The 18,015-nt window shown below is 43.6% G+C and overlaps 1 protein-coding gene across 1 annotated transcript in view; it reads left to right on the forward strand.

The window, feature by feature from the left end:
• The window catches only part of LOC127444803 (B-cell receptor CD22-like), a 28,007-nt gene that overhangs the window by 927 nt on the left and 9,065 nt on the right, over positions 1–18,015 (forward strand). Inside the window, exons 2-15 of the mRNA XM_051704345.1 lie at positions 202–245; positions 430–774; positions 878–1,126; positions 6,922–7,185; positions 7,262–7,352; positions 7,476–7,521; positions 7,687–7,946; positions 12,972–13,054; positions 13,671–13,733; positions 13,976–14,323; positions 15,127–15,378; positions 16,295–16,639; positions 16,793–17,044; positions 17,479–17,727. Of these exons, the coding sequence (XP_051560305.1) occupies positions 203–245; positions 430–774; positions 878–1,126; positions 6,922–7,185; positions 7,262–7,352; positions 7,476–7,521; positions 7,687–7,946; positions 12,972–13,054; positions 13,671–13,733; positions 13,976–14,323; positions 15,127–15,378; positions 16,295–16,639; positions 16,793–17,044; positions 17,479–17,727 (2,890 nt within the window). The 5' untranslated portion in view covers position 202. The remainder of the gene's footprint in view (positions 1–201; positions 246–429; positions 775–877; positions 1,127–6,921; positions 7,186–7,261; positions 7,353–7,475; positions 7,522–7,686; positions 7,947–12,971; positions 13,055–13,670; positions 13,734–13,975; positions 14,324–15,126; positions 15,379–16,294; positions 16,640–16,792; positions 17,045–17,478; positions 17,728–18,015) is intronic.

The following is an 18,015-nucleotide window of genomic DNA, read 5'->3' on the forward strand; positions in this document are numbered from 1 at the left end:
GACTTTACTATTATTCTAAAATGTGAAAAAAAAAAATTATAATAAAGTATGAGTAAGTGTTTCAAAACTTTTAACCGGTAGTGTAAATATGACACCTATCTTTTAATTAATTTTTTTATTTAATTTTTATTTTTTTTATGTCACTAATACTCTTACATTATATATTAGTGTGATTTAAAAAATATTCGTACTGTCTTGCAGAATGTTTCATCTTTTCTCTCTGATCTTTCTACTTGTGATTCCCGGTGAGTCTGAAATAAATCTTATTTCCACACGTACGGTGAATACACAATTTGCTGTTTTGTAAGCACTTCTGTTTTTAAGTATGTCTATGGAAGGAAAATGTTGTAACCACAGCTTGTAGTTTTGCAGTTTTTACACACACACACTTCAAAACTAATATGTACTTACCTGTTTGATGTTTCTTAGGCATTTGTGGCCAAACTTGGAATGTGAAGTACACAAATCTTAACATATGCGCTCTGAAGGGATCAACAACACTTCTATCAGGCAGTTATACACACCCAAATGGTCTCACTGTGACAAAGACATTTTGGACCACAAATCCAGTTTCTGAAAAAGAGAACACTGATTTGTCTGATAATCCACATTACAAAGACAGGATTGAGTACTTCCTGAATAAAGACCAAATCTTCTTTCTCAAACTGAGTAACGTGACAGATCTGGATGAAAGTATGTACTGCATCAAAATCCTAACAAATGTGAAAGATCAAAGATGGTTGGGTTATCCTTGTATTGACCTCAAAGTGACAGGTAAAGTAAAACTACCACACTTCACATGAATGACAAGTATTTATAATTGAATATGTACATAATGTCTGAACATACATGAAGTGTGACTTTTCTCTTTATCCAGATCTCAGAGTGGAGATTCCTGAAGAGGTCAGAGAGGGAAATTCAGCTGTTTTAGTTTGTAAGACCACCTGCAACCTCGGAAACCGTGCTAATTATAACTGGTACAAGAACAGCAAACCTTTCTCAGGATCTCTCAGTACAAATGAACTCTTGTTGCAGTCAGTCAGCAGTGATGATACAGGAAACTACAGCTGTGCAGTGACACAACATGAACATCTCCCATCTCCTGCGGTCACTCTCTCTGTCAGATGTGAGTATGCTGTATACTCATTAAAATTCACCTTTAGGCACCGAAATAACACACAAATAAATCTGATGGAGCATAAGACTAATCATCAGAGTTAGAATTTTGAAAATTTCGATTTTTTTACAGTATTCTACGGTCACAAGCTTGAATTGAAACACTGGTCTTAAAACACAATTTACGCATAATTTTTTTACTTCTCAGTTTTATATTTAGAGACTTAGTCAGCTGTCAGACATAAAGTAATTTTGTTAGCGATTTATGTACTTATAATAAAGCGAATAGTTAAGAAATGTTAAACAACTGGATTACTAAATTGAAGAGCTTGAGCAGAAGCTCCGCCCAGAACAGTGTCTTGAGATGATGCATTGATTATTTAGCATTTAAATTAGCGGCTTGGAAATGTAATGCAGTATTTTTTTGCAATAAATAGTTCTTGTTTAATACGTAAAAGAAATTAACACAGTTAATGCAGTATCAATTTTTTTTTTTTTACTTCCTGAAACTTCACGTGATGGGAGAAAGGTGTCTCGAGTTGTTCCTGGCAGGCTACTCAGACTTACAGGCTCCAGATGATTCAGATTAGGGTGGGGTTAGGACATCTGCTGCCTGCCAGGAACAAATCCAGGCACCTGTACAATGAGTGACAATTCACTAATGTTTTTCCCCACTTTCTGTGGCAGAAATTGACATATATAAATTTTTAGGAGGTTCACGCACAACTCAACTGAATTACGATCATAATTTGGAACCAATTCTAAATGATAAAACTTATGACCAACCTGCACATTTTTAGGTTACCTGATAAGTCATTAGTTCCCTATCTGTCACTCACTCGACGTTATGTAGTGACACTAGGGGTCACTCTTGGGAGCCCGAGACACCTCTGGTCTTTGATAAAAGGCCAGTGAAAATTGGCGAGTGGTATTTGCATGCCACTCCCCCGGACATATGGGTATAAAAGGAGCTGGTATGCAACAACTCATTCAGATTTTCTCTTCGGAGCCGAACGGTCATGCTCACTGAGCTGAATACTACTGTTCATTCGCCTCTGCTGGATCTGACGGCGCATTTCAGCGGCTTCTCCCCCCTCTGCACTGGTGCACTGCAGAGAATGCCCCTGGGCGCTTTGGCAAAAATAAAAGAGTATATTTCTCTAAAAGAGTATATTTCTCTAAAAGAGCGGCACACACGGAACGTCTTTTTAAAGACGCGTCTTTCTAAAGATGCTTTTCCGATTGTGTGTTATTCCTGGTTGCGCTCGTTATCTCTCGCCTTCTGACGGTCACGATCACTGTCTTTCATGTCTGGGCACTGCTCACGTGGAGACAGCATTCGTGGATGGTCATGTTCTCATTGCGAGGATATGTCCATGGCAACGTTGCGGTCACGGCTCACCTTCGTAAGAAAGTAAGCCACCCCAGAGGCTTCCCACCTCGGTCCTTTTACCCACAGGTATGAGGCCAGCACGGCTAGCACTGGGGGCGATTTGGGGACCCCAATGGGACCGCCTCCGCCGGGTATCCCCCCGCGGACCTCCCATTCCCCAACACGCTCGTCTGCCCTGATCGGGCTTCAGGATGAGTTTGCCGGCTCGTCTCAAGGCGAGTTTGACCTCTTATTCGGAGCCCGTGAATGTGATGAGCTCTCGAGTGCAGCATCAGAGAGCGGGCTCGTCCAGTCAGAAGCCTCAGCTGGGCTCCTCCCTTCGGGGACAATTGCCCAGTCACAGGCTGATGCGGAGATGACGACATACTTTCCCGGGCAGCCACGAGCGTCGGCTAGAGTGGAACTCACTGCTCTTCCCTGAACCCTCACGGCTTGGTGATTGGTTCCTGGGCTCGCAGCACCGCTCAAAGCCACACCCCGTCTCCGTTCCTTTCTTCCCGGAAGTGCATGAAGAGCTGACAAGGTCGCGGGAGGCACTTATCTTTTCAGCTTCCCCGCCCTCACTACCCTCGATGGTGGGGCGGCCAAGGGCTATTCGGCAATCCCCCGGTGGATAAAGGCACTCGCAGTGCACCTATGCCCGCAGAGTGCCACCACCTGGCGCGGGTGCCCATAGCCCCCGTCCAAGGCCTGTAGGTTCACGTTGTCTCTGACGGCCAAGGCCTACGGTGCCGCTGGACAAGCCGCCTCCGCCCTGCACGCCATGGCTCTCCTGCAAGTCCGCCAAGGCACCAAAGGAACTGCACAAGGGTAGTTCCACCCCGGGATTGATGCAGGAACTGCGCTCTGCGACCGACCTCGCTCTCTGAGCGACGGAGGTCACGGCGCGGTCTCTCGGGCGGACGATGGCCACACTAGTGGTCCAGGAGTGCCACCTTTGGCTCAACCTGGTAGAGATGGGCGAGGCCAACAAGACACGATTCCTTGCTGCCCCCATTTCCCAGGCAGGCCTATTTGGTGACACCGTTGAGGACTTTGCCCAGCAGTTTTCGATGGTGGAGCAGTAGACGGATGCTAGCCGGCATATCCTGCCCCGGTGCGGCTCAAGATTCCGCACACTGTCTACTCATTGCCAAGGGCGTCCCCCTGAGGTGACTGCACCGGCTCTGCCGCAGCCCTCCCCTTCGGCCCGGCACCGGCATGGAGCCCACAGCAGGAAGCAGACGCCACCCATCTCGCGGCCGCCCAGAACCCGTGAAAGGCTTCAAAGCGCCCTTGAGATGGGCGACCCATGGACAACGAAACCCGCTGCTCTGGAGCTGGTAAGCAGATCTCTCCATCTTTTTGTTACCTTTTGCATTTAATTGCACTGCATGCCCAAGTGGCTGCAGTACTCAAGAGCTCAGCAAGAGTGGTTTCCTTGTTCCCTGGGTCACATATCCGGTGTACACGGCCGTCATCATGACAACCGTCCACCACTCTATTTGGCAGGTTTGGCACTCCAGCGGCGGTCTCCCACCCCTGAGCGCCCAGCTATGGCACAAATCTGCCCCCGATGTGACAGACAGACCTCTTCCTCCCCCATTCCAGGCTGTTCCGGGGGTGGTCACAAGGAGCCAGATAAGTGCTTCGATGTCCTAGACTATGACGTAGTCCGATGACGTTGTCCCTTTGGTCCCCTTTGCGTGGAACTTGGACGCATGGCTTACACTTTCCAATCCATCGCGAGGGCTGGTCTGGACCGTCTAACTCGGCTGCACGATTCACTTTGCCGGGCATTCGCCCAGGTTCAGCGGTGTCCACTTCACCTTGGTGAAGGACGAAAACACTGCTACCTTGCGCAGAGATCGCTACCCTCCTACGGAAGGGCGCAATAGAACCTATCCCTCCAGCTGAGATGAAGAAGGGGTTTTTCAGCCCCTACTTCCCCTCTACGAGGCGCCTGTATGCCTTTAAGTGGTGTCTGTTTGCTAAGCGGTGTTCTTCCCTTCGGGAAGACCCCCAGAGATGCACAGTCGGATCAGTGCTTTCCTTCCTGCAGGAGAGGTTGGAAGGGAGGCTGTCCCCTTCCACCTTGAAGGTGTACGTTGCCGCCATAGCAGCACACCACAATGCAGTCGACAGTAAGTCCTTAGGGAAGCACGACCTGATCATCAGGTTCCTAAGAGGCACCAGGAGGCTGAATCCCTCCAGACCGCACCTCGTTCCCTCATCAGACCTCTCTGTAGTTCTTCGGGGTCTACAGAGAGCCCTCTTTGAGCCTTTGCAGTCAGCCGAGCTTAAGGCACTCTCCTTGAAGACTAGGGTAGGTGACCTGCAAACGTTCTCTGTCAGCAAAACGTGCCTGGAGTTCGGTCCAGGTTACTCTCACGTGATCCTGAGACCCTGACCGGGCTATGTGCCCAAGGTTCCCACCACCCCTTTAGGGACCAGGTGGTGAACCTGCAAGCGCTGCCCCAGGAGGAGGCAGACCCAGCCCTGTCGTCGCTGTGTCCGGTGCGCGCTTTACGCATCTATTTGGATTGCAAGCAAAGCTTTAGAATCTCTGAGCAGCTCTTTGTCTGCTTTGGTGCACAGTGGAAAGGAAGCGCTGTCTCCAAGCAGAGGATCGCCCACTGGCTCATTGACGCCATAACTATGGCATATGTTGCCTAGGACATGCCGTTCCTGGTAGGGCTACAAGCCCATTCTACCAGGGGTGTAGCGGCTCCCTGGGCCCTGGCCAGGGGTGCGTCTCTAACAGACATTTGCAGAGCAGCAGGCTGGGCAACACCCAACACCTGTGCAAGGTTCTACCACCTCCGGGTTGAACTGGTTTCATCCAATGTAGTGGCACGCAACACAAGCGGATAAGCCTGGGATAGCTAGCCGGGTGTATCGCTTTACCATAATGCTTTCTACCTCCCTTGGAGCTGAAGACGTGCGCCATTAATTCCCAGTAGTGTTCACAAACTTTGTTCCCTGGTTGACTTCCTCCGAGCCCTGTGGCAGTCGAGTCTTCGGAGAGACTCGCTGCCGGCCCAGTACACACGCTAACTAAGAGCCCTGTTCTGGGGTAGGTGCTCCACATGTGGTGGTTCCTGTAAGGCTAACCCCATGTGATTATATATCTTCCGCTAATTCGTTTCCCTGTTGGCAAACTGCGTCTTCCTTGGGCAGAGCCCCTCTGCCCCAGTCTCCATGTTTGCGGTAGACTCCCCACATGGTTGGAAAGACCATGTGACATATTTTTCCACTTAAATATCCCCCCCTCTCTTTGGGCAAGGTGTGGTCTCCGCGGTGTCTTCCCCTTGGGAGGGACACCCCCCAACTAGACCTGGCAGCCCAGTTGGATAATCCCCCTTCTTTTTTAGGGAGTGGAAAAAAAGAAGGGGAAAAGAGGCCATGACTGGGTTAAGCCTGTCTCTATCTTTTGGGTAGTCGACTTGTCCCCAGAAAGGGCCGTTCGACACTCATAAATATGCTGGGGGAGGTTACGTGTCGACCTGGTGTGCTGGCTATGAGGCACACAGTAGTCTGCCCACCACACACCGCCAGTTCATGTAACACAATTCAGCCAATTGTGGCGTTTCATATAGGGACCCCTAGTGTCACTACATCGACACAACATCGAGTGAGTGACAGATAGAGAACATCATGGTTACTTGTGTAACCTCCGTTCCCTGATGGAGGGAACGAGACGTTGTGTCCTTCCTGCCACAACGCCGAACTACCCGCTGAAATGGCCGGACCTTATATCGGCTCCTCAGCATAAAACCTGAATGAGTGGTTGCATACCAGCTCCTTTTATACCCGTATGTCCAGGGGAGTGGCATGCAAATACCACTCGGCAATTTTCATTGGCCTTTTATCAAAGACCAGAGGTGTCTCGGGCTCCCAAGAGTGACCCCTAGTGTCACTACATCGACACAATGTCTCGACACAAGTAACCATGACGTTAACACTTTACAATGATGTTGTAGTCATTTAGTCAACTACAAGTTAACATGAACTAGTAATGAGCAGTACTTTTTCAGCACTTTATGTTAATTTCAACATGTAAAATTACATTTTTAAAATTGAAAGTTATATATGTTAACTTTAGTTAATGCATTATAAACCAACAACTTTACAATGATCAATTGTATTTTTATAAATTAATACCAGTTAAGATTAAAAAAGTTGTAACAAACAGAACATTATTTTAAAGTGTCACCATTTTGTAATGTCATTTTAAAAGTCATTTAAAAAATTTTTTTTACCAGTAATTTTTTCTTCAGACTTTCACTTTAAGGTAAAGGATCATAGAGGATTATTATTTAATTCCTTTTGGATTGATTTAATAAAAATAATAAAAAATATATTATTAATGATTAACAAAGCTACATTTTAGCTAAATAGATAATATTTTAAATGATATTTAAATCCTACAGATCCTCCAAAGAATGTGTTAGTGTCCATGAGTGGATCTGGTGAAATAGTTTTGGGTGATTCAGTGACTCTGACCTGCAGCAGTGATTCAAACCCACCTGCTCACATCTACACCTGGTTTAAGGAGAATGAAACCTCATCTGTCGGATCTGGACAGAGTTACAGCATCTCCAACTTTAATTCCAGTCACAGTGGACAGTTTTACTGTGTGGCTCAGAATCAACATGGATCTGAGAGATCAGCTGCTGTGTCTATAACATCTAAAGGTAATAATATTAGATACTATTGAAATGCTGCAGCTTTTATTAGCAACACTATTAAATTAAATTTCTCTTCACTCAGCTGGCCAGAATAAAGCTCTGTATGCAGTGGCTGGAATTGTGGCTGTACTTGTCTGCATCTGCATTGTTATTGTAGTAACAAAGGTAATAAGGTAAAAGGGCATGTTCAAACTTTAACCAACAGCAAAGAATTAATCATGAATTGTATTTTTTAGAACATGTTCACATTCGTGTGACACATTGAAACCCCCCTGTGTTTTTCTCTCTCTCTCCAGCAGACAGAGAAGAGATACTGGAGTCAGAGGTGGCATTTCCAAACAGGCAAGTCTAGAGGAGTGGCTATTTCAGTGCCCTTTCCAGCTGTTAACAAGTCAAATGTGGTTATAATGAAAATATTCAGACATTATTAAATTGAATGGAGAATTCTAGTTCCACCCTTCACTCTCTCTGCTAGCATCTGATCATCTGGACTGTGTATTTATTCAGGATAACATCAGTGTAGCAGTGACAGATCAGAGCATGCATACTACAGTGTGTGATTCACCAACAGCCAATCAGAATGATTTAATATACACCAGCATCACTCACCAAAGACCCAAAGTATCCAGGCAGGACCAGATGGCAGGAGATAATGAAGAGGTTCAGTACGCAACTGTCCATCACCACAAGAATACGGAGAACAAGGGAGTGGAGGCACCATCTGAGTATGGAAATATTAGGAATCACAGTTCTGCTGTTTCTTCCAGGTGAGACACACTTCTGAGTGTACTTTAATAAACTTCAGCTTGTAACACATCCTGCACCGTTTGTGCTACAGTAATGATGATGCCTTAAATCATGCAGCTTGAGGAAATGTGTGCTGTAAATTTTCTAAGCGATTAGACTTACAATTTTCCCTTGGCAAAAGATAAAATTGGCAAAAAAAAATAAAATAATAATAATAATAATAATAATACAATAGACTTACATTAAAAGAGGACTTAGGTCAGTAAACAACTACCTACAAATCATCAAGAAAACCCAAGCAATCACCTGGCAATGCTCTCGCAACTACTTATAACACCCTAGAAACTGCATTGCAATGCATCTCAGCCAGTTTCAGCACTAGAATATCATAGAGAATAAGGGGTTGCCTCTTTTGACTTGAGTCAGTAAGCAACCACTGAAAAACCATTCAGAACACCCAAGCAACCACTTAGCAACACCCTAGCAATTGCCTATAACACCATTGCAATGTACCTCAGCCATATTTCGGCACTAGAATATAATTGTAATGTTGCTGGCACTGGCAATGATGAAGACTAAGATGTGAAGATGAAGAGAACCCAAGTGCAGTTTATTTACAAAGTGCAGTAATCCAAAATCCTAACTATAAACGTGAAACACAAACTTGACTAGACTTAAAACTTAACATAAACATAACATGGCTTGACTTGGCTAGAACAAAACACATCCACATACATTCACATTCAATACTTGACAACTAGACAATGCAAAAATGAGGGTTTAAATACAAGACATGGGAGAACATAAACCAATGAACAAACAGAACTCATAACAAGCTAATTAAACAATAAACCTATGAAAACATGACACATGAACATGGAGGGAAAACAGGAATCACATGACAAGGGAAACAGGAATTAAACATTTCAAAATAAAAGACATGAGTCAACAAAATACACATGACATATCCCCCCCACTAAGGGGTGGCTCCCGATGCCCTAACACATAAACAAAACACGCAAAACATGACATAAATTCAAAGTTCTGAAGGGAGCTGGGGGGGGGTTGTCTTGAGGCGTGGGGCATGGCAAGAAAGGGCGAGGGGCATGGGACCAGGGCAGAGTCCGTGGGGGGCGGAGCCGTGAGAGGCTCGAGGGGTGGAGCCATGGAAGGTGGAGCCGTGAGAGGCTCAAGGGGCGGAGCCATGGAACTTAGTGCCTTGAGAGTGGCCGAAGACTCGAAGGGCCAGGGTGGAGCCGATGGCAGGGAGGACCAAGGTGGCGCTGGAGGAGCAAGGCGGAGCTGGGGGATCGGAAGACTGAGGTGGAGCCGGTGGGACTGAGGACCAAGGTGGAGCCGTAGGGAAGGAGGTCCCCAGTGAAGCTGACAGATCGGAGGGATGAGGCGCAGCCAGAGGATCGGAGTGCCAAGGCGGAGCCGGGTGACCGACAGACCAAGGAGGAGCCGGAGGGACGAGGGACCCCGGCAAAGCCGACAGGCTGAAGGACCACAGTGGAGCCGAGGGAACGCAGATCTGAGGCAATGTCGAGGGAACGACAAGCCAAGGTGAAATCCAGGGCTCGGAGGATCCAGGCGGGTTCGGAAGGCAGAAAGTTCCCCTTGCCTGCTCAGGAGAACTAAGGGTGGGTATAAGGGTGGGAACCATCTCCAGGTCCAACCGCTCAGGTGTGGCTGTGATGTGGCATGGAGCAGGCTGAGGTATTGCTGTGACGTAGCATGGAGCAGGCTGAGGTGTTGCTGTGACGTGGCATGGAGCAGGCTGAGGCATTGCTGTGATGTGGCATGGAGCAGGCTGAGGCGTTGCTGTGACGTGGCATGGAGCAGGCTGAGGCGTTGCTGTGACGTGGCATGGAGCAGGCTGAGGCGTTGCTGTGACGTGGCATGGAGCAGGCTGAGGCTTTGCTGTGATGTGGCATGGAGCAGGCCGAGGCGTTGCTGTGACGTGGCATGGAGCAGGCTGAGGCGTTGCGGTGACTTGGCATGGAGCAGGCTGAGGCGTTGCTGTGACGTGGCATGGTGCAGGCTGAGGTGTTGCTGTGGCATGGCATGGTGCAGGCTGAGGTGTTGCTGTGACATGGCATGGAGCAAAAGATGGCGCTAGCTCAGCGAGCATGATGAAGAACTCTGGCTCGGCGGCCATGTCGTGGAACTCTGGCCCGGTGGCGACCATTTCATGGAACTCCGGCCCGGCAGCGGCCATGTCATGGAACTCAGGCCCAGCGGCGGCCATGTCGTGGAACTCAGGCCCGGCGGCGGCCATGTCGTGGAACTCTGGCCCGGCGGCGGCCATGTCGTGGACCTCTGGCCCGGCGGCGGCCATGTCGTGGACCTCTGGCCCGGCGGCGGCCATGTCGTGGACCTCTGGCTCGGCGGCGGCCATAACGTGGACCTCTGGCTCGGCATCGGCCTCCCCCACAGTGAACGTGGAACCAATGATATGTAGGGCGAGGTCGATATATTGAGCCAGACTGAGGGAACTGCGACCATCAGGCATCAAGGAGGAGATCGGCTCACTTAACCCCACCCTGAAAATGTCCTTGAGGGTGACCACATTAAAATCCACCTGGCTGGCCAGAGTGCAAAATGTTCTCTACGTACTCCTCCAGGGGACGATTCCCCTGACGTAGCCGTATGAGTCGAACTGCTGGGTTCATAGTTCGGTCAAGTATTCTGTAACGTTGGCTGGCAGGTAATGACAGGCAGATGAAGACGATGATGATGACGAAGTGTAGAGAACCCAAGTGCAGTTTATTAACGGATGTGAAAATCCAAAAACCCTGACTACAACGTGATCAAAACATAAACGTGAAACATGAACTTGACTAGACTTAAAACTTGACTTGACATAAACATAACATGGCTTGACTTGACTTGACAAAACACATCCACATACATTCAATAATTGACAACTAGACAATGCAAACATGCAAACATGAGGGCTTAAATACAAGACATGGGAGAACATAAACCAATGAACAAACAGAACTAATAAGAAGCTAATTGAACAATAAACCAATGAAAACACATGAACATGGAGGGAAAACAGGAATCCCATGACAAGGGAAACAGGAACTAAACATTTCAAAATAAAGACATGAATCAACAAAATACACATGACAATAATATAAACTCTAGGATGGCCTTTTTTGACTAGGGTCGCTAAACAACCACCTACAAATCATAAAGAAAACCCTAGCAACCACCTAGCAATGCCCTAGCAACTACCTATAACACCTTAGCAACTGCACTGAAATGTACCTCAGCCCATTTTGGCACTAGAATATTAGAGAGACTAAGGGGTGGCCTCTTTTGACTAGGGTCTGTAAGAAACCACTGACAAACCATTCAGAACACCTTTGCAAACACTTAGCAACACCCTAGCAGTTACCTATAACACCCTACAGCAATCGCATTGCATGGCTCTTCAGCCATATTTCAGCACTGGAATATCATATTAACACTAGGATGGCCTCTCTTGACATGGTTCAGTAAAAAAAACCCACCTACAAATCATCAAGAAATCCCTAGCAACCACATAGCAATGCCCTAAAAAGTACCTAAAACACCCTAGCAACTGCACTGCAACACACGTCAGTCATATTTCGGCACTAGAATCTTATGGAGATTTTGGGGTGGCCTCTTTTAACTTGGGTTGCAAAGCGACCAACTCAACTCAACCCTCCACTGACAAACTATTCAGAACACCCATACAACCACTTAGCAACGCCCTAACAACTACCCATAACACCCTAGCAACTGCATTGCAATGCACCTCAGTCATATTCCGGCACCAGAATGTTATAGAGATATGTTGTGGCCTCTTTTGATTTGGGTCAGTGCGCAACAACCGTCAAACCTTCCCGAATACCCCTGCAATCACTAATAACACCTAGCAAATACCCATAACATCCTAGCAACCGCACCTCAGCCATATTTCAGCTCCAGAATACAAAAAAGGTTTAGGGGTGGCCCCTTTTCACTTGGGTCAGTACACCACCATTGACAAACCATCCAGGACACCCTAGCAAATACTTAGCAACACCTTAGCGACTACCTACTGTATAACACCTTAGCAACTGCATTGCAATGCAACTTAGCTATATTTCCGCACCACAATATCATAGAGACTTGGGGGTGGACTATTTGACTCAAGACAACCAACTAATAACCACTCAGAACACCCATGGAACCCAATAACAACATACTAAGAAACACTCAGATGTAACACTTAAATGTAAAAGTAGGCTGTTTTTGTTTGTGCACCGCCTTATGATTTTGTTAATTATCTATATTATCATTTTAACTTTCAACAGATCTACTACTGAAATGGTGGACGATTCCTCTGTGATCTACAGCGGTATCAATGAGGCATGAAGAATTTCAGCATCAGCTTTACAGAGCAGCTGAACTGACATCATCTGATCACAATTTTCAGTGTAGAACTCATACAAGACTTGACCTGCCATTGAACCAAAGCGTAAGCCTAAAGCAGTGGTTCCCAGCCCTGTTCCTAGAGAAATATTAATTGTATTTTTCCTTGTTAAACTTCTGATGTTGGTCTGGTAGCTGAGCGCTTCTATTGTTTCACTAAAATGGGTGTTTATCTAATAAAAGAAAATGTACTATCTCTTGGTTACGGGACTGGCATTTAAATTTGCATGTGTACAATAATTTTTCTGTGTATATGTTTAACACTAACACAGAGTTTGTGTTAGAATGAAAAAGTGAAACTATCAACTATAAATCTCATTAGATATTCCTGCAGTTATGATGAGCGTCTTTCCACATTTATTTCTCAAAGTAAACATGCTTTCACATATTCTATCTCGAAGCTTTGACATGAGTGAATTCTTCTGAGCTGAAGATTGTTATTTGATTTTCAATCTGGAGACATCAGAGGATGAAGTAACTTTATTTCTGAGCTCATCTTATATTGTTGAGAGGGAGGACACAAATATACAGGAAGAGGAAGACAAACTTAGATTGTGCTTCAAACTGCATATTAAGTGTGATAACCACTAACTGTTCGACAGTTTAACACGTCTGTCAAGTTGCTGTTTCTATCATTCCTCATTTGGACTCTGGCAACGAGACTCACTGCAGCACGGTAAGTAATTTGTACATTGTTTTATGAGGGTTTAAATCAGTCTGAAGAGCTTTGAATGAAAAGGGACCAGGGCCGTGCTCATCCCACCTTTTCCACCCCCTAAATAAAGTTACAGAGAATGATTTACAAACTTTTAAAATTCATATTGTTAATAATTAGTCTTAATGCTAATTGTACAACTGTTGTTGTTATAATTAGTGTTCTATTCAAAGATCCCCATGTCTGTTTTACTCCTTATCAAACTCTAGTAGTATGTCCCTTTACATTAAGTCAGTCAGATCCTCTCATCAGTACCTGCTCCTGATGTTCAGAAGAATCTCCCTCACTCTCTGATCTCGAGTCTCGTGCTTGTGCCTCATCTTGAATGGAAGAATGGAAGAAATAATAATTATTGATTGATTATTGCAGTTGTTGAATTTCTTTAGATGAAATATCCCTGGAATATAAAAAAACAACATCCTCACTACACATCAGCGTCTTAACGACCAAATAATTATTAATCAATGTGAAAAAACAAATCAAATCATCAACAGGAAATAGCGATTGATTGTGATGTCATTTATAAATAATGTTTCATGTAAATCTCATGTCATTATTCTCTGTTTTATGATCGTAGAGGTTGCTATGGTGACGTTCATCAGAATATATCTTCCTCTGATCTTACTGGTCATGACTGCGGGTGAGTGACGCTCACAGTTCACTGTTCTAGAGTCACAATATAGATGCAGTTAGACACTTCCATCCAGCCTCTGCAAATATAATGAAGAAATACTCATTTATAAAATGACACAAGCTCTAAAAGTGGTAGAATGAATTCAGTTGAAATGAAAATGAGGAAACATGGTTGCTTCCAGCCACCATAAATAGTTTTCATGCCACAGTTTTTATTTGTGTTTTAGTTTCCTTATATCTGTGTTTCAGGTGTTGATGGTCAGCAGTATTGGGGAGTGAATTACAGCCCTTCATATGTTTGTGCATTAAGAGGCTCATCAGTGAAAATGTTCTGTACTTTCACATTTCCTTCCGGTTATGAGGTCAAAACAGTCTTCTGGACCAAAAGTGTTGTATCTGTTGGAGAACCACCTGACCTGTGTTCAGACCCAGAATACAGAGGAAGAGTTCAGTGTTTGAGTGAAAATAAAGACACTTTCAGTATCACTTTGAGAAATGTAACAGAAGCTGATAAACACATCTACTACTGCAGATTTACATCTAACAGAGGAGATGTAAAATGGACAGGGATTCCTGGAGTTCAGCTCGATGTCACAGGTAGAACTTGCGAACTCTCACAAATAGACAGAAACATACAAACACACAGTTTATTTTATTTTATTTTATTATGTAGCTGCAGTGTGAGAAGCGTTTCATTTTTAATCTTTAAAGGAATAGTTCACACAAAAATGACAATTATCTCATCATTTACTTATGGTCATGCTGTTCCAAACCTCTTTGACTTTTTTCTTCTGTGGAACACAAACAACAAAGATAGTTTGAACAATGTCTGAGCTGTTTTTTCCATAAAATGCAAGTCAATGGATATGAAAACTTTCAAGCTCCAAAAAGAATATTAATTCAGTTTAAAGGTAATCCATACAACTCGAGTGGTTTAATCCATGTCTTCTGAAGTAACAGAATCACTTTGCATGGAGAACAAACCAAAATTTAAGCCCTTATTCTATAAAAGCTGAACATCCAGCCTAATGGCTTGTACACATGTACAAAATAAAGCTGTGATGTGGCCAGGTACTCAATCCCGCTATCATTCCACTTCAATAAGATGTTGTGTTTTCATTTTCTAGTGTTTACCATCAAACCTTCTGGTGAGCACAGGACATTTAAAGAGTAGATGAAAAAACGCAACCTGCAACTCGATCGTTTTAACCCGTTAATGCATTTTCAAAATAGGCCGATTGGGCATGTCATATGAGTTTCAGATGACGTAAGAGTGATTAAATAAGAAGAGAATTATCATTCTTGGCTGAACTATTGCTCTTACCTTTATGCTTTATGTATATTTCAGTATTTCATGAACATGATGATCAAACAGAGAGTTATTGTTGTGTTGCTGTCAGACCTCCAGGTGGAGACACAGCAGAGAGTGAGAGAGGGTGATTCAGTCACTCTGACATGTAAAAGCACCTGCACTCTGACTGAAGAAACAACATTCATCTGGTACATTAACAAACAGACAGTCACTAAAGGAACAGTTACAGTGAATCAGCTCCACCTGCACTCAGTCAGCAGTGATGATACACAATATTATAGCTGTGCTGTAAGAGGAAATGAACATCTGCGCTCACCTGCAGTTTATCTACAAGTAGGACGTAAGTACATGCTATGACATCAACATTAGTTTATATTTTACACCCTTCAATGAATTCTTAAATTAGTGTGGAATAGAGATGCACTGATATGCAATTTCTGGGCTGATAATGATCATTCACAGCTCACTGTGACCGACACTGATAACTGATCTTTTTACTTTTTGCATTTTAAACTGGAGCTGCTCTCTAATGAATTAAAAGCTGAAGTTAATTTGACACACAATGTAAACACAATGTAAACACAATGTAAACACAAGTCTCTGTTTTCATGGTGTAACTTTTATGCACCTCTTACAGTGTTCATCTGTGGCAGTTCAGTTTCATAATATAAAACATTATTAACATTTATCATAATTGAAATAGGTAAAAACATCATACATGTCTCATAGTCATGTTTCTACTCGTAAAATACATCAAGCACACATAGTTTCACTCACAAACTTGTGTTTTCAGATATCTCACGTCACTCTGTGAGGATTATTTCAAGATCTGTGCACCGTGTTACATTGTGTTTGGGCTCGTTTTAATTGGGATCATCTACTGTAAGTAACGATATGCTATTTTCAATATTCGGTTTATGATTCATAAAGTAATAAGTGAAAACACTGCAATGATTACCTGTATGTAACACACTGTACATTCATGTTTTTGTAATGTTTTCGCTTATGGACGACTTCATGAAGCATAAACAGGATATGGAAAATGCCCCAAAACAGCGTAACACGGTTCATAGATGTAGAAAAATAGCTGCTGATATATTGAGCACCCCTAGTGTGGACAAATGTGGAACATTTTCTCCAAACTGAAAATATTTGATATGTTTAATAACTTGCAGATGAAAATAATAATAATAAAAAAACTCCAGTTCTTGTTGCTGGAAACCTCTTTGATTATTTTCCTCTTTTCTGTGTTTCAGTGGTCAGTGAACTGTGGGGAGTGAATTACAACCCGTCACATGTTTGTGCATTAAGAGGCTCATCAGTGAAAATATCCTGTACTATAAAATATCCTTCTGGTTATGAGGTCAAAAGAGTCTTCTGGACCAAAACTGCATTTGTATCTGGAGCAGAACCACCTGACCTGTGTTCAGACCCAGAATACAGAGGAAGAATTCAGTGTTTAAATGAAAATAAAGACACTTACAGCATCACTTTGACAGATGTAACACAAGCTGATAAACGCATCTACTACTTCAGATTTACAACAAACAGAGAAGATGGAAAACGGACTGGGATTCCTGCAGCTCGACTTAATGTTACAGGTAAAAATAATCTACAAACACACCTACATGAAGCATTTTATTGTGTAACTGCAGTCTGATGTAAATGCATGAAGTGAATGTTGTGATGACGTAGATTGGATGATTTCATGAACATGATGGTCAAACAGAGAGTTTTTGTTGTGTTGCTGTCAGACCTCCAGGTGGAGACACCACAGAGTGTGAAAGAGAGAGATTCAGTCACTCTGACATGTAAAATCACCTGCACTCTGACTGAAAAAACAACATTCATCTGGTACAAAAACACACAGACAGTCACTAAAGGAACAGTTACAGTGAATCAGCTCCACCTGCAGTCAGTCACACGTCATGATGCCGGAAACTATAGATGTGCTGTTACAGGAAATGAACTTCTGTCTTCTCCTGATGTTTATCTTGATGTAACATGTGAGCACACACTGATTCATTAATAGTTGTGATATAGTTGACAAATGTAGATTATTTTGAGTTTAGTTTAGAATGATTTAATACTTCAAGTCCAATATAAAACAGTACGATATTGTTTTTTTTAGACATGATTAATTATTACTATTGTAATGATCTGTAGAATGACTCATGATGTATTAATCATGAATGAATCAAGAATCTGTATTTAGAGACCCTCTTATTTATCTTGAGTTGCACCTTCAAAAGTCACTAAATGTTCAATTTAAAAAAGAGTTTTACTGTGTAATAGTTCAGATAGAGATCTTCACTTTTCTGATCATAGCACTAAAAATTAAATCATCTGTTGACATCTACTAACACATAAGTTTCAGTAACTGTTGTTTATTCAAATAGAAAGTCATGGGATGAATAAAATAAATTTAATTCCCATCTAGATCCTCCAGAGAATGTGTCAGTGTCCATCAGTGGATCAGGTGAAATAGTTTTGGGTGATTCAGTGACTCTGACCTGCAGCAGTGATTCAAACCCACCTGTTCTGAACTACACCTGGTTTAAGGAGAATGAAAGCTCAGCTGTTGGATCTGGACAGAGTTACAGTGCACTACAGAGTGGATTCTTCTACTGTGTGGCTCAGAATCAACATGGATCTGAGAGATCAGCTGCTCTATCAGTCTCTGTTACAGGTATTTACTATAACTAGTTTCTTTCAGTTTACTTGCCATTTGTGTGAATTGATCTTCATAAATATCTTGTTTTAGGGGTTCAGACTGCTGCTCTCCATACAGTTTCTGGGATTGTGGCAGGATGTGGAGGATTGTTCTTCATCATCATCATCATCATAGTGTTAGTAAAGTGAGTTAAGGTTGTCTGCTCTCTTAAATTAGATAAATAAAAAATAGTATTTCATCTGTAGATTTTGATGCAGTTTCTCACTTGTAGACTAAATGGTTTCAGCTGATCGTTGTCCTTTC

The sequence above is a fragment of the Myxocyprinus asiaticus genome, chromosome 8, assembly GCF_019703515.2.
Source record: "Myxocyprinus asiaticus isolate MX2 ecotype Aquarium Trade chromosome 8, UBuf_Myxa_2, whole genome shotgun sequence".
In the NCBI taxonomy this organism is placed as follows: Eukaryota; Metazoa; Chordata; class Actinopteri; order Cypriniformes; family Catostomidae; genus Myxocyprinus; species Myxocyprinus asiaticus.